Source organism: Saccoglossus kowalevskii, chromosome 11 (genome assembly GCF_978046115.1).
Source record: "Saccoglossus kowalevskii chromosome 11, keSacKowa6.1, whole genome shotgun sequence".
NCBI lineage: Eukaryota > Metazoa > Hemichordata > Enteropneusta > Harrimaniidae > Saccoglossus > Saccoglossus kowalevskii.
The window spans coordinates 8,547,236-8,563,899 of NC_140651.1; the positions used below are offsets into that span (position 1 = coordinate 8,547,236).

At 38.1% G+C, this 16,664-nt stretch overlaps 1 protein-coding gene and 1 long non-coding RNA gene across 2 annotated transcripts; both read right to left on the bottom strand.

The window, feature by feature from the left end:
- Window positions 1-3,617: 3,617 nt before the first annotated feature.
- LOC144355668 (uncharacterized) lies at window positions 3,618-7,534 on the bottom strand. The gene has a single exon (XM_078010743.2). It carries the CDS (start codon window positions 7,423-7,425, stop codon window positions 5,194-5,196), a length of 2,232 nt encoding a protein of 743 aa, XP_077866869.2. The 5' UTR covers window positions 7,426-7,534; the 3' UTR covers window positions 3,618-5,193.
- Window positions 7,535-9,470: 1,936 nt separating this feature from the next.
- Window positions 9,471-13,632, bottom strand: LOC144355669 (uncharacterized). Its single transcript, XR_013421261.2, has 4 exons — window positions 13,543-13,632; window positions 10,720-10,791; window positions 10,372-10,410; window positions 9,471-9,741 (listed from the first exon to the last, which is right to left on the bottom strand). It is a non-coding gene; the product is annotated as an uncharacterized LOC144355669 (long non-coding RNA).
- Between the last annotated feature and the right edge of the window lie 3,032 nt (window positions 13,633-16,664).

A 16,664-nucleotide genomic window follows, 5' to 3' on the forward strand; every position in this document is an offset into this window, starting at 1 on the left:
AGTACCAATTCCGTTAGTGTTTTAACATATAAAATACCGATCTATGAATGATCAACTGATCACTATGATTTTTTTGTATGGCTACCGAATTCTCAAAACGAACAGTCACAACCAATCCGTTAAAATCAAGTGTATTGCACGGCTTGATTCCTTTTTTAATTTTCCATATTTCATGTTATTTGTATTATATATTTTTATATTTTTTTGAATTTTTGTATTATTATTACGTACATTTTTTGTATTATTTTAAATACCGCCATACATCGCCTTGTTGGGTTTTCCGATTGCCCAAACTTTTTGTAAAACTGCCAGCAAATAAATAATAAAATAAAATGATGTATAAAGAAAATTACATAATTGAATACATAATTAAAAAAAAAACAAAAAAATAAAACAAAAAAACAGTAAAGCCGAAACTAGGTTTATATTTCAATCTGAGTGAAAGCCAATTTCTGCCGGGACATCGCCGATACGGTTAATGGGTTGTAATCTGTAGTGCAGTGGTGTGTTTATAGGCGCTCATATTATACTGATGAATTACACTCACTCGAGCGGAAACAATTACGGATACTCAGAAACGTGGTCATTTGTATGTTATTTTAGATGATTAATTTGTATAAGTAACGACGACATCACGAACCGAGGTCATGTGCGAATCTCCAAACGCGATAGAGCGACAATCAAAGTGGCATTCCTAAATGTAATGTATAGTGTGATGTAAAGTGTGATGTGATGTAAGTGTGATGTGATGTAAGTTTGATGTGATGTAAAGTGTGATGTGATGTAAAGAGTGATGTGATGTGATGTGATGTAAAGTGTGATGTGATGTGTTGTGATGTAAAGTGTGATGTGATGTGATGTAAAGTGTGATGTGATGTGATGTAAAGAGTGATGTGATGTGATGTAAAGTGTGATGTGATGTAAAGTGTGATGTGATGTAAAGTGTGACGTGATGTGATGTAAAGTGTGATGTGATGTAAAGTATGATGTGATGTGATGTAAAGTGTGATGTGATGTAAAGTGTGATGTGATGTAAAGTGTGATGTGTTGTGATGTAAAGTGTGATGTGATGTAAAGTATGATGTGATGTGATGTGATGTAAAGTGTGATGTGATGTAAAGTGTGATGTGATGTGATGTAAAGTGTGATGTGATGTGATGTAAAGTGTGGTGTGATGTAAAGTGTGATGTGATGTAAAGTGTGATGTGATGCAAAGTGTGATGTGATGTAAAGTGTGATGTGATGTAAAGTGTGATGTGATGTGATGTAAAGTGTGATGTGATGTGATGTAAAGTGTGGTGTGATGTGATGCAAAGTGTGATGTGATGTAAAGTGTGATGTGATGTGATGTTAAGTGTGATGTGATGTAAAGTATGATGTGATGTGATGTAAAGTGTGCTGTGATGCGATACGATGTGATGTGATGTAAAGTGTGATGTGATGTGATGTGATGTAAGTGTGATGAAATGTGATGTAAAGTGTGATGTGATGTGGTGTAAAGTGTGATGTGATGTAAAGTGTGATGTGATGTAAAGTATGATGTGATGTGATGTAAAGTGTGATGTGATGTAAAGTGTGATGTGATGTAAAGTGTGATGTGCTGTGATGCAATGTGTGATGTGGTGTGATGTAAAGTGTGATGTGATGTAAACTGTAATGTGATGTGATGTAAAGTGTGATGTGATGTGATGTGATGTAAAGTGTGATGTGCTGTGATGCAATGTGTGATGTGGTGTGATGTAAATTGTGATGTGATGTAAGTGTAATGTAATGTGATGTAAAGTGTGATGTGATGTAAAGTGTGATGTGATGTAAAGTATGATGTGATGTGATGTAAAGTGTGATGTGATGTAAGTTTGATGTGATGTAAAGTGTGATGTGATGTAAAGTGTGATGTGATGTAAAGTGTGATGTGATGTAAAGTATGATGTGATGTGATGTAAAGTGTGATGTGATGTAAAGTGTGATGTGATGTAAAGTGTGATGTGATGTGCTGTGATGTAAAGTGTGATGTGGTGTGATGTAAAGTGTGATGTGATGTAAACTGTAATGTGATGTGATGTAAAGTGTGATGTGATGTGATGTGATGTGATGTAAAGCGTGATGTGATGTAAAGTGTGATGTGATGTGCTGTGATGTAAAGTGTGATGTGGTGTGATGTAAAGTGTGATGTGATGTAAACTGTAATGTGATGTGATGTAAAGTGTGATGTGATGTTATGTAAAGTGTGATGTGATGTGATGTAAAGTGTGCTGTGCTGTGATGCGATGCGATGTGATGTGATGTGATGTGATGTAAAGTGTGATGTGATGTGATGTGATGTAAGTGTGATGTAATGTGATGTAAAGTGTGATGTGATGTGGTGTAAAGTGTGATGTGATGTAAAGTGTGATGTGATGTGATGTAAAGTGTGATGTGATGTGATGTAAAGTGTGATGTGATGTGGTGTAAAGGGTGATGTGATGTGATGTGATGTGATGTAAAGTGTAATGTGATGTGATGTAAAGTGTGATGTGATGTGATGTGATGTAAAGTGTGATGTGATGCGATGCGATGTGATTTGATGTAAAGTGTGATTTGATGCGATGCGATGAAATGCGATGCGACGCGACGTGACCTGACGTTACGTGATGTGATGTGATGTGATGTTGCGTCACGTCATATTGTTATGTTAGTGTTTATGACGACGGGCTGCGTCGGCTGTGCCTAGCAATCTATTAAAACTGGTGACTCACTTCAGGAGAACGGGGGAAGATACTCCGAGGTTCTCGCCATGGGTGAAAATTACATATCACTAATGTATCTTCCCTATATATTTATCATACTTTTGAAACAAAACAATGAGTGTTGAATAGGTTTTGTTTACTCGCAGAATCAGCCATATGCGATGGCAATAGCGAAGAAGAATCCCATGAAATCCAGGATTTTGTTCATTAAATTGTTTTAATTAGTTTATTCGGCAAAAATTGTCATTGAAAACATTTGGTTTCCATGGTAACAAGATCCAAGTCTCCACCAAGCTCTCGTCGATTGGTACCCTTCTCGAAAATGTCATGCAAATTTATAATGCTTTTAGTTATATATGCGTATTTAATCAGTTCCGAAATTCTTGTTTTCTTGGCAGCCAGATCCACATCTCCAACAATATGATCAATTATTGATATTTCTTTTGTTACCATTTTCTATTTACTGATAATCAATCAATAATAGTTGAGTAAACTGGTAAATTCATAAATAAGCTTGATAAATATGTATAATCACAGCTACTGCTGCTGCACAGAAGACAAAAATAAACACTTTTAAACACATACAGCAATACAGCATTCTATCTCAATATCCGAGATATCTTGGCCTTGATATGGCCACCTTGACCTCCGTACTATATGCATTATTGTCGTTTTATGAGCCTAATTTTAGCTCTGGAGATAATAATGATGACCCCCTTTCCGCGATTAAATGAATAAGACAACCTTTTACTGTTGTTAGCACAACTGAGCTGCATACAGAAAGGAATACTAGAGAAAATAATAATAAATAACAAATAATCTATCATTCGGTATTTTAACATTCCTCGCATGAGCTGCAAGAAATTATACACTGTGCAAAATCATCATATGTATCACGAAGTTTCTCATTTAATAAATGTCATAGACTTGTCTTTAATTTAATCACAATACTGCGGGTTCGTTGCGACTCATAGTCCCGCATAGGTATAAGAACAACATGACACCGAGTGGTGGCGCTATTTCGACTCAGACCGTCTACGCAAATACTAACTTTTACGTGTATCACTGGGAAGTCTGACCCCAGCAAATTAGCACGACTGTGAATTGTCACTCGATGATAGTGACAAAGTGCTACTAGTCATTTGAGTAACATTGCATTTTTTTAGAGCCATTTAGAAATAGAAAATGTCCGTGGAAACAACGCCAAACATAAAATCATTTTCTTGTTATCCCAAATTATTTTGATTTCTCTTAAAATAAAATAAATTATATTCTAGAACAATTTAGTTTATAATATTTGGTTAATTTTCTCAAAATATGATACTACAACACACACAAAAATTCTAACCCAATGAACAGTGTTATGTAATTTGTGACTTGAAAAAAAACTAGGAATATGCTTCTACCTTAAAATATGAAATAGTCAACTCAACAGATATAGCCAAAATACGACTACATGGTCAATCAGTCACACGTAAATTAACATTTTATTATAAGATATAAAACAAAATCTGTGAATTTGAGTAACCAGGTAATCGATTTTCTATTTCAAAGTCGTTGCGCCAAAAGGTTGGCGATTATCTGCGTAAGGGTGTGTGTCAAGTTGGGTGAGGGGAATTATTGATTCAAGTTGGTCCATATGCTGTAGAACATGTTGAAATAGCTGCATGGAATTTTGGCGGATTTGACTCTTGGCATGAATTAACAGAATCTTAATTTAGCTAAAGTGTTGACTATCTCCCTGTGAGAATATACTTTCTGCAGTGTTAACTTAACTACATCTTGCAAAATTACAGATAGCTAAATTAGCTAAAATAACATGCTAGCTAAAAAGACATGTTTTACAGTATTATTTCGTATTCCACTACATATGTAGCTTGTTTTTTTACCGAGTGTCACGTGCACGTTCATTTCTCACTGACGATGAAAATGGTGTTTCCGAATTTTCCCATGCAGGTACAATTGACCTTCTCCGTCCGAGTTCCCTCAAACGTTCTATTCTGTCGTGTGGTGGGCTGTAAATACGTTTGGTTAAAGAAATACATGTATTTGTAAATAACAGTATCCAATAAAACAAATATCATATTACTTACTTTAAAACACGAGAGTTGTAACTTATTGAGTAGTAGTGAAAATGTTGTACTATTTGATTTGTCACGTGTTCTGGAAATTTCAAGTAAAATGAAACCGACATATAATCAACAGACAGCCAATCAACTTGTAGTCCGCTGTGCGTCTGACAACATGGTGAGTGTGGTAATCTTCAAAGCAGATTAAACCAAATGTGTCTCATTAAAATTCATATGTCGTTTTTGCTGCTAAAATAAATGCATGGTATAATATCTCTAGATTATTTGCGATTTTTAAAAACCATGATTGCATATATTATATCCGTATGTATGTTTATGAACAATTCGAAATTCGATTTTGTTCAAGGTGGCATAATAACACAATGGTAGTGAGAAGGTTAATAATCATCCTGATATGACGTGTTCTGGTAGGAATTTCCCTCTGACTCGCCATTACGTGTCATAATAGCGGTATTCTGATCGGTGGTGTCTTCGTTGCCAGGTGGCCCTCCCAATATTTCCTCAGTGGCGACAGCATCATATATACGTTCGTCGGGAAGTGAATTTGAAGACAAGGGTTGTGTGTTTCGGTTGCTTTCCGTATATTGTACCTTTGTATCGAACGAATCTTCAGAATCGTCGGTGGCGGCGCTCTCTGTGTGTCCTTCATTGGGATTCTTGGTGGCGCCAATGACGACGTTTTCGTAAATGCTCGTTTCTCTTATCTTATCGCGCTTCGTGGTTTCCCCAGTATTGGTGTTGTCCCGTGGATCGGAGATTGAAATTTCAGGAATGTTTTTTTCCTCCGCCGGCTCGACGTTCCAGTCGTCATCGAAACTGTCATCGTCCCACTCGCTGTCCGACGTGTCTCGTTCCGGACCTGCGTCATTTCTCTCCGCCTCAACAACGTCTTCCGCATCCTTCCGGGAAGTTATGTTCAGGTCCGGTGAATCGTGTTCAAGAACAAAATATTTTGGGCTTGATGGCTCGGGCTGTGTCTTTGTCGGCTTTTTAATATCAGCTTCTTTTTCTTTAGCTCCGGTGAAAGAGAACGAAGTACTGCAATGTAGTTCGACGTCGGGTTCATTGTCCTCATGTTCAATCACAACGGCGTCATATATCACCGCTGCTTTTTCTACTTTCTCTTGATTCAGTTGTTTTCTTCTTTTAATATCACTGATGGGAACGTATGAAAACTCCGCTTCTACGTCGGCATCTAGCTTCGTTTCGTCGGTTTGTTCATTCATGTTTTTACGCAAAGCTGGAGAATTTTGATAAATATTTTCACTTGCGACGTCGACCGTAAGGAACGCAGCACGTTTATCTTCTGGGTCGACATGTTCTTTGGAGAGAGTCTCTCCATCGCCAGGTTCCCTGGCCGCATTGTGTCGTTGCCTCTCTGCTGTTGATCTATACTTAAAAAGCTCAAATCCACGATTATTGTAGACAAAGTCCGAACCAATACTATAAAGTCTGGCTGTTTTTCTCGATCCGTGCTTACCCAATATGAGTACACGCAAAGCAAATATGAGAATGATTATTAGTATGACAACAACTATAGAACCAACGATAATTAACTCAGTTTTCATATTTATGTTATAATTATTCAGCTCCGCTGCCGTCACATTCAAATTGTAATCAAGCACAAAAATCCAGGCCACAGCGACGTTAGACCCGGAAGCACTTTCCGCTACACAAGATATGTTAGTGTTGTTTTCAACATCTAGGTACGGTATGTATAATTGAAACATACTCTTGTCGCTGTGGGATATTGTTTTATAATCGTCCTCGTTATCCACGACTTGTTTGCCCCCAACGTACCACGTAATGTTGTCGATTCTCGGATTGCTGTCCACTTGACATGTGAAGGTGGCGTTGTCGCCGATCTCTGCCGTTACGGTGTGTGGGTCGATCGTAATCGTCGGGCCGTATATTATGTTCAATGGACCGATACTGCAGTGTTTTTGACTAGATTGGGCTGGGCTCGCCGAAGTACAATAGAATGTGGCTCCATTGTCGTTTCGCGATATATTCCATTCAACCCAGATGCTATTTAAATGAACCGACCTCATAGCGACCAGTGTGCTTGAATTTCTGTACAAACTCAGTTCGGCTTCGGGCTTCCCACCCACAGATAAACAGGTGATATTCATTAAGTTCCCTTCTCTATATTCAGAGTTTTCCACCACGGCTGAACATATAGGGTACCCGTCTTCAGGGGGCACAAGTACCGTGAGTTTTACAAATTCCGAGTACACGTGTGGGAAGTATAGACCGCATTGATACTCGCCCTCGTCTTCCATGACGACGTGTCTTATAGTTAAATGATATTGTCCTAAGTTAGGACTACCGGTGATCGACACTCTCTCACGGAGAGTCGGGCTTGGACGATACGCGCCCTGGGGAGCAGTGCCGTTTTGGTAGATTAAGACTTGTGGAGTACGACTTTCAGTATCGAAGTTTACGACCCATATAATGTACCCCGTCATACCTGATACGATACAAGGGAGAGTAACGCTGTTACCTTCGTTAACCACGGTATCTGTCGGTCTCGTGATGAAATTCTGTGTCGCCCTCGCCTGATATACGGTTACCACTACCAGGAGTACGAGACAGAGCTGAGGATACATGCTGACGTCGATGTGTACGTCTCTTCACGGACGTACCACGTAACAGTTTGCGATGCTGCCGCCGCCGATATCTATTTGGGTGTAACTGGCAGTCGGTAGTCGCTGAGTTCCGTTGTTCGGGTCACCTTCTTTTGATATAATGGTGCAATTCACATTGCTATTCGGGGTCACCGTATGACACTCATTGTTCTGTAAATGTATTGTCAAAACAAAAACGAAGGGAATGTAAATGTTAGCGTAAAACGAGAAGTGGAAATGTCACAGTGATTGAAACACTGAATATAGCGAAGTAAAATTGTTACATTGGTGAAACAAACAAGCTATAGATGTATCCGAACGTGCGTGATTTCAAAAATAGGGAACTCATGCTACTAAATTAAAGCCCACCCTTGCAATTGACCTTGGAAATAGGCCAATGTTTATGTATAATTTGGCCATGGGTTGATTAAAAGTCGCTAAATATTGGTATCCTTTTTTTCGCATACCTCTATATATTTCGTTTTTTTTTTATTTTCACCTATAAATGGTCCATACACATTAACTCATGGTTGTGTTTGACATTTGTAAAGCCCCTATTGCATGATGTTATCAATATGAGGTAGTATACCTTATATTATTGATTGGACCGAATGTATTCACGTGGTATTCGGCTCACAGACTATAATGAAAATCCAATGACCATCATTTCTTTATTGCGCATGCCCGGTTATAACAACAAAAATGGCGACGGGCATAAACATCAACGTTCGATTTATATTGTTTATATATTTGGTAGAATGAAACACATAGTTTCTCCAGAGTCGGTCAATATTCAGTTTTAATAATTTTGGAAGGAATTATTAAAATGTTTTTGAAAATTATTAATTTATTTTATTTCGATTCATTGAACCTGAATATTGGGCAAAAACCAAATCAAAATCACAAGAACAAAGCCACAAACCGCGTTTCAACTGAACACATTCACACAGATATCAGGAATTCGCAAAATAACGGTATGAACAAATATGGTTCATGATGGGCATTGGTGTACTTGTAGGGAATAAGATGATGTGGAACAGTATGCGTCATTCGATAATTTTGAATATTACGCTGGTATATAATTATTTATTTTAAAAATGTTAACCACGTAATAACTAAACCAAACCAATTTCCATATACGGACCCCTATCCTATTCCAGTTAAAATTATAGAATATATTATAACAATTGGACCCAGTAACTATCAGTCTACTTTAATTCAGTGACACTTTAACTAAACTTTCAAAATCTTACCCCCACTTACAGTTACGTTTAAATGACTTTTTCCCTGTGATTCGTTTACCATGATTCATTTTAACTCTTTCTGTAACATGTTTTTACCCTGCATCAATTTAAATTCGCGGCTGATTTTCAAAATCTTACCCTAATTACAATTACGTTTTTTCCCTGTGATTCGTTTACCATGATTCATTTTAACTCTTTCTGTAACATGTTTTTACCCTGCATCAATTTAAATTCGCGGCTGATTTTCAAAATCTTACCCTAATTACAATTACGTTTTTTTCCTGTGATTCGTTTACCGTGATTTAGTTTAACTGTTTCTGTAACATTTTTTTTTACCGTGCATCAAAGTACATTCGCGTCTGATTTATGTCACGTAGTTCAGACACTGAGTTCAATATAACGCAGCGGCCAGCTTGTATATGTTGCAAAACTTAATAAAATAGGGTTGAGTAATAATTGGGTTGCCAAAAAAATAGTGTTCTACCTTCCTGCAGGTTTTCCTGATTTGAACATTTGCTGAGGATGTACGCTTGATAAAAATTATAACGTAACACCCAATCTTTCAGAAGATCTCACATGGCTATAACTGACATGAGAGATGAGCGTGCCGACTCAAACTCAAACTGTTCAGACGGACAACACTCAAACCATTTTAAACGAGTGATTAGCATCGGTGTTAACATACTAAAGGTGTAATAGCGACCAGTTTTTATTTTCAGGATTTCAAGGAAAAAAACGAAATTATCTAGATTCTGGAATCTGTGTTATAAAATAAAAAGGACACATGAATACAACTTTATTTATTTAATACAGAGAATCCATACTTAAAACACAAATGTAATTTAATACTAGCATTGTAATTGTGCCATAAAAAAAAAACATTATATGTATGGTATTTTCAGGTTACTCCAAAAAATATTTCAATTGTTTTCATCCTGAGTGCTCCGTCACGGAATCAAAATCGCAATGAATCCACATGCCAATGAATCGAGATCGACATATTACAATCAATGGTCTGTGGTTGTTCTTCGATGGGACTGTGGTATGCCCTCTCCTATTTAACAAACAAACACACTATGCGAGTTTCACGCATGACTAAGATATTACAGAATAGAAAGATCCCTTGTCGTCATGACAACATAGAGACGATATCTGATAGAGATTGCATTATGCTGCGGGCTGTGTAATAGAATACTACTACAAAACGCCGTTACGTGATGGCGTTTGACAATTCTCTGGGGCGGAGCTACGCCAAAGAACGTTCTATGTTCGAGAACTGCCGTGGAACGCCGGTTGAAAAGCCGGTGAAAACAGCTGAAGTCAATGAAACAGCGCAAAATCAACTATGTGACAATCCTGAGCAACCGAATTCATTTGTCTTTTAGGTCTCATACCACTAATTGAAACTCCATAGACGACAATGTTAACATATGACGAGATTGCTATATGAAAATAATAAACAAAATTGAAAACATAGCTCAAAATGGGAAATCAACATGCCAGTAATCAACCACATGAAAAACTAACATGTTGGCTGGCTCAAACTCTTGCAAATCTTAGGTAAACAAGGCACACCTAATGTATTTGGTTTGCACCTGGAGAAATCGCCGGAGAACATTCAAATACACACAGAGTAAACCCACAGCCGCCAAGTAATAAACAAAATATCACATGTTAGTCTTACCTTTGACCCAGGTGATGCACGTCCTCAAACAGAGCGCACCTGAGAAAAAAAAAATATTAAAACAATTTCATTGTTTCTTGCAGAGCATTTAAATTGACAACAATTGGTTGATTAGTTGCGTTAGAACTTTTACGGCACTGTTCAGGAAAGTCTCAACAAAGTACAGTTTCTGTGAGATTTCTGCCTTTATTTTCACTGTAATGGTTGCCAGGTCGTGAAAATTCCCGGATGTCCGACCAAAGAATACTAGTATTCAGTAATAGTTTTGTACGGGTATTCAATGGTAACAAGCTGCTAGCAGCGAATTCACGGTAAGTATGATGAGCGCCCTCTATTGTTCACACCTACCACGTTTACGTTATTCTTGTATACTTCTCCTTACCATTGCAATAACTGTCCTGCTCGAGCAAATATACATAGCTAAACATGAATAGAGATATTTAGACATATCAAAACGCAATTTAAGTCAAGGTCCAGCCAATAAAATGATATTATCAATATTATGTAACTTCGCCCCGAGCGATAAGGGCAGTCAGTGAGCCACAGATAAGCCAGGTGGCCAGCAATATCCTCGGGCGGAGCTACGTCACAGACGTTCCACGTTGCTAAGACGCGCACCCCTGTACATGCATTTATATTGGCTATGTGTGCGCTGCTGTGGAACGCCGGTCGAGAAAACAACACAAACTCAACTTTGGAGTAATTCTGAACAACCAAATTTATGTTACACACGTAGGGCTAATCTTGTTGCACTGTTCAGGGGAGTCTCAACAACCATCCCAAAGTACTGTTTTCTGTGCGTTTTGGGCCTTTGTTTTCACCGCGAGGGATGCCAAGCGGTGAAAATGCCCGGATGTCCGCCCGAGTCAATCCTACCAGCACCAAGTCGTGTTGCAGTTAGATAACATGGAACCGCGCCCAGAACATATCAGTTTTAAATGCAATGTAATGAACCTACAACCTCAAACGATATACCTATAACAGTGTCTGTTTTTTTTTTTTGTACACATGTGAGTTGCGGTCGATAGAAAGACTGTGCCATCTGCGGTAGTCCGGGTCTATTTTCGTTATGCATTCAAATACATACACGTATTCAGTGAAATCTTGTGTTAATACATATCAGATTATCTGTCGGACTATATATCGAAAGTATATCGTATTATACAATATGTGAGTCTACCTGGCAAGCCGCACGCTGTCAAAATCACAAATCATGATTTTTCTTTACATAAAAACGATTCTATATAGATTACGCGATTTCACGGTTGGTGGCGCTCTCAGTTGCTGAACTGTTCATAAATTGCTCGCATTCGCTCTGACCATAGACCCTAAAGGCGTATGCTCTGACTGACTTTTTAAAGTTCTATTCTCGCTCTATATTATAAGCATAATGACGGCAGAATGAAAGAGAGTGCTTAGGTTATGACACGTGTCCACGAACTAATGAGACTAGTGTGCAGAATTGTAGCATTTATTAGGGTATAGTACTTTACCTATATGCTACATCCAACTAAATGATCCGTATATGTAGAATGTCATTCTTTATTATGCCATTGGTGTACTGTGGATGCAACTCAAAATATCGGCTAGAAGAGGCATTCAAAATATGATGAATTTGTCTATGTCCAAAAAAATGTTTCTATGTCCAAGAAAAGCACATTCAGAAAACCTTTTCTAATTAGTATTAGTAGTACATATAGTACAAGATTTTTTTGTGCGGTAACCCGACTTTCGCGGTAACTTGGGCTTCGACATTTACACCACCACAACATTTTATTTTACTGTGAAAACAACAAATAAACAAGGGACTATATGCAAGTATAATATAGTACATATCTTATAATCACAAATATTATTTATTAAGTTGGCGCAACAATATCCGGCTTTCTATACGTTTCCAATAGCAACGGCAATTATTTAACTACTGGTACCGGAAGTGAATGGTCAACGAAAAGAACAATTGCAATTCAGTGAAAGTATAACTAATAAATATATAATCATAACTAATTACATCCTATGTCATGTGTGTACAGGATATGAGATATACTGATGAATGAAATGAACACAATACGCCGACTAGGAGTTCAGGAGACTAACTTATAACATGTGTCATACCGACATGTGGGCGTGCATTGCGAAAGCAAACAATAAAAGTAAGAATTTTCCTAATACGCTACAAATAATATTTAATATTTAATAACAGGCCAATATTCTTTCTGAATCTGAACATAAACATACACGAGTTACATCGCATGGCGGCGCTGTCTCACAACAATGCATATTTACTATGCACCGAGTTTACTTAGACTAAATAGTAGAAAAACCGAACAGACAGACCAGGGTGTTGTTGTTTCTGTTTTCCCAATATCGCTCACTTTGAATATAACGGTGGACCGTGAGCGTTGCCGATCAAGACTGAATGACTCAAATTCAAACAATTCGAACGAGTCTATTTCTCAACACAAATATGTGCGCGCATTGTCACGCGTCGGTGACTTTTAGGCTTACAGTAGTTGGTTGCGGTTTCAATTCATGCACGTTTTCAAACAGCAACGCCAAGAATATGTTATTATTAGGCAGGAAGTCAGGTCGCGGTCTGGTCCGTGTCACTTCACACTATAGTGCAGCTCAATAAAGACATCAACACAGGTTGCACAACGTGACTCCTGTGTATACGGAAATTGTATTACAATTAATAGTAAACTGGGATACCCAGTGTAAACACGATTACAACATACCAAAAGTGGTGGTGGTGGTGATGTGTGTGTGTCGGGGAAGGGGGGGGGGGTCACGAGGGAATATTGGGTCAGTGATAGGGTGTCATCCAGGTATTTTGGTCACTTTTAGTAATCATGTTATAGTACACCAACATCTGGAAATATCTCAAGTTCGAACAATGCTTTCTGGGGAATGGCTCAGATCGGCGATTTTAAAGCGGGGGAGTCGTCACCTGCGCACGCGTCAGATGGCCACAGCATGTCATTGTTTACAAACAAGCGCCTACCCGTGAGCTTTTGCGTTATTAGCCTATGTTGTTATCGTTGCTTGGGACTCAATTCACGCGCGTGCGCAGGTGACAACCCTACCGAATTCATTATAACAGATTGGGTCAATCAACTTATGAACATGACCAGAATAAACAGAAACAGGTTAGTAATTATGTAAAGATACCTGCTGGTGTCTTTGTTTTCGTCTTTATTTCTCAGCTCCTGAGAGCGAGGTTATTTGTAGTTATGTTGGCGATCGCCGCTGTGTCTGCGGAAGTACTATGGGAGATTGCATGATGGGAGTGAAACGGCTTTTGATCAATAAAATAATTTTACAAAAGTGAAAACTAGAGTGACTGTCAAACAAAGGTTGGTTTTAAATATTAATTGTCATGGAATCTGGATAAAATAATGAAAGGAAATTGAACTGGTAAATATTGTTTTCAATGGAGTTTCCCAGTGCCCTGGGAGATAACATGTCTGTGTTATTTTAATGAACATGCTGTTACATGCCATGGTCGACCGACCCGTGTCCGTTACAGACATATAGTAGATATAGACAGAGTTCATTAGCGTCACCTACAATCTACCAGTCACGTCTTCGGTAAAGTGCTGATGGTTGAGTCATAAACAAGAACAATATGATTCCATACAACTAGCTTCTTACACAACTCGAATATTGTGAAGTCTTTTCCACATGGCTTCACGTCATGTACTAGTCAGAGTGGCGTATCATGTGACTCAATCATCAGAGGGATCGGGGCATTGTCTCTTTACAATGCACTCCGAGCACACCCAGTGAGCTGAAAAAGGCAGCGGTACAAAGTGTCTCTTAATACCCTACAAATTGCATACGAGTGTTATTACCAGCGGACGCACCTATAACGTGTTGTGTTGAGTCTTTTATTACTGTAGTTTTGCTTTTTGCCTCATTGTAGGTGCTGTCAGTTAAATGGCGGCGAATTGGAGCTCGGGGTCAGTGACTTCAAGAACCGTAATGAAAGTAGTTACATAACACAATTTTCATAACTCTGCCCTGGTTCGTATGGTGTATAAGTTATGTCTATACCATGAAATGGTTCGCAGCATATGCTACGCAAACTTGAAAGATGGAGATTGTAATATACGCCATTGACATAGATGAGATAGCCCCACTCTCATTGATTTGTATGGAGATTTTCGTACGTGATTGTAGTCAGAGTGTAGTAGGATGGGAAGGGTCAACCGGATCTAAAATGAGTTTACAGCTATCAAAATAGGATTTCAATCCCCCCCCCCCGAAGTGGGTGTTAATGAATGTAACATCCCGATGGGCATATGCACGACTCTAGTCATGTTTCTTTGGTAACCTCGAACCCAGAAACCGCAGCGTTTCAGAAAGATGAGACAAGATATTTTCAGTCCAGTTGCAGATTTTATTCCTAAAAGTGAAAATCGGGTGTCGTCATATTTACCTGTTACGCGCTAGGCTCATACGATGTATTCCTCATTCAATTCATAATACATTTCATATTCACTCAAACTAAAATACGACATCCACTCAGTCTCCATACTGCCCTGATGGCACTGATGGCAACCTGTGGCAACCTGTGGCAACCTGTTCAAAGTTCAAAGTTTATCACTTTATCCCATGTTCTACCCCTTTACTTCATATTTATCCCTATATTCCATCTGGGTAACTAACTTAGGCGATCCAATCAGACTGCATCATAGTGTCATCCGATACGCGACAAAATATGGAAAAAATATTTACATAATAAAAACGTGTATAAGTATTCTGAAAATGTAGTAGGCATACTCTACGATTACTAAATTTCTCGACAGACACATACGCGACACTATTTAACGTACAGTCGTCGAACCACGTCGGGCTCGATGATATGGGTCCCTCGCGATGTATACAACGCGTGTAAAATACATTGTTTTCATGAAATTCAGGCGCGCGCTGCACGACGACTCAGATTGGGCGATTTCAAGTTGATAACGACGGGGCGATTACCCGTTACACAAATCGTTCAAGTTCTAGGTAAAATTTGCCTTACGGGCACGTTGTACAGGGTTCAGTAAATACTCCTAAATGCACTCTTGACAATGACCGCACACAGCTGCAGTGAGTAGGATCAAATCGTCATTCACTATACTAACAACCAAGACCGGATGTTGAATTATTAGTCTCACTTAGTATACACTTTAGCTTGGAAATAACCTTTCACAATTAGCAGCTAGCAAGAACGTGTCTTCACGGCTTTGAATTACAATCGCTGACACAATATATGTTAATTAGTATTTGTGCTAACGGAAGTGATTAAGTGGAGTTATTAGGTGTTTTATTAGTGCTTTTGTTTTTGGTACGCGTTAACACAACCTCACTTTGTGTTGACGTGTTTGCAGTGATTGGATGTGGTTACATTGCATGGAAGTGATAACTCCCCTTTCACGCGATGACCACGCAAACTTGAACTCCCGATTAATTATATTAACATCATTAAATGATCAATATTTAAAGTTTTCGTTTGTTTTAACGCTTCATTACAGTTCACTTTTCCATGTACATTAAATGTATATCATGTTTTTTCTCATGTTTCTGGTAATACAAGTATTATTGTACACATGTATCACGTATACACTATTGCTTTAAGATAGAAGATTTAACAGAGACTACCGTTTATTCTAGTACTAACCGTGGCTAATATTATAAGATACGCTGGATCTGCTCTTTAGAAATGGTTTTATAATTATTACAGCTATCAATATTATTATTCTGAGCATAACATAAGGCTGTAACTATAATGGGCTCGAGGCATAACAAGAAATATTATAATAAACTAATTTTCTCAAAGTCAGAAAACGATTGAAATGACGATATTTCTTTTTTATAGCAGTTGTTTTAGTTCTTTTTAGGTAAGTTAGACCCTAAGTGTTTTTTTCTTCTTCTTCTTCTGCTTCCTCCATTTCTTTGTCGCCCTAGAACATGAATACCATTGCTCGTAAATTTAAACTACCCAAACTCACTGGTGTACGTAACTTCAATTTCAATAAGTTTGGCAGCCGTCTTGGATTTAGTTTGATAATTTTGACTCCTTTGTGAGGGTCCCAGCATTCTGAATGTTTTGTAGTTGCATTATTGATATATGGGTTATGTATTTAATTATTGAAAGACTTGTTTTTGTTGCCATCATTTTTTTTCTCCGAAAAATAGCAACACACACTTTTGTGATTGACCACGTGGTTTGGCTGCCATTTCTGATTTCTGAAATACTGTAGAAAGTATTTTTTTACAGAAACCACATTTATCCTTTTATTTTG

Coding starts and splice junctions, on each gene's coding strand:
- LOC144355668 (XM_078010743.2), bottom strand. CDS start 7,425: ATGTATCCTCAGCTCTGTCTCGTACTCCTGGTAGTGGTAACCGTATAT.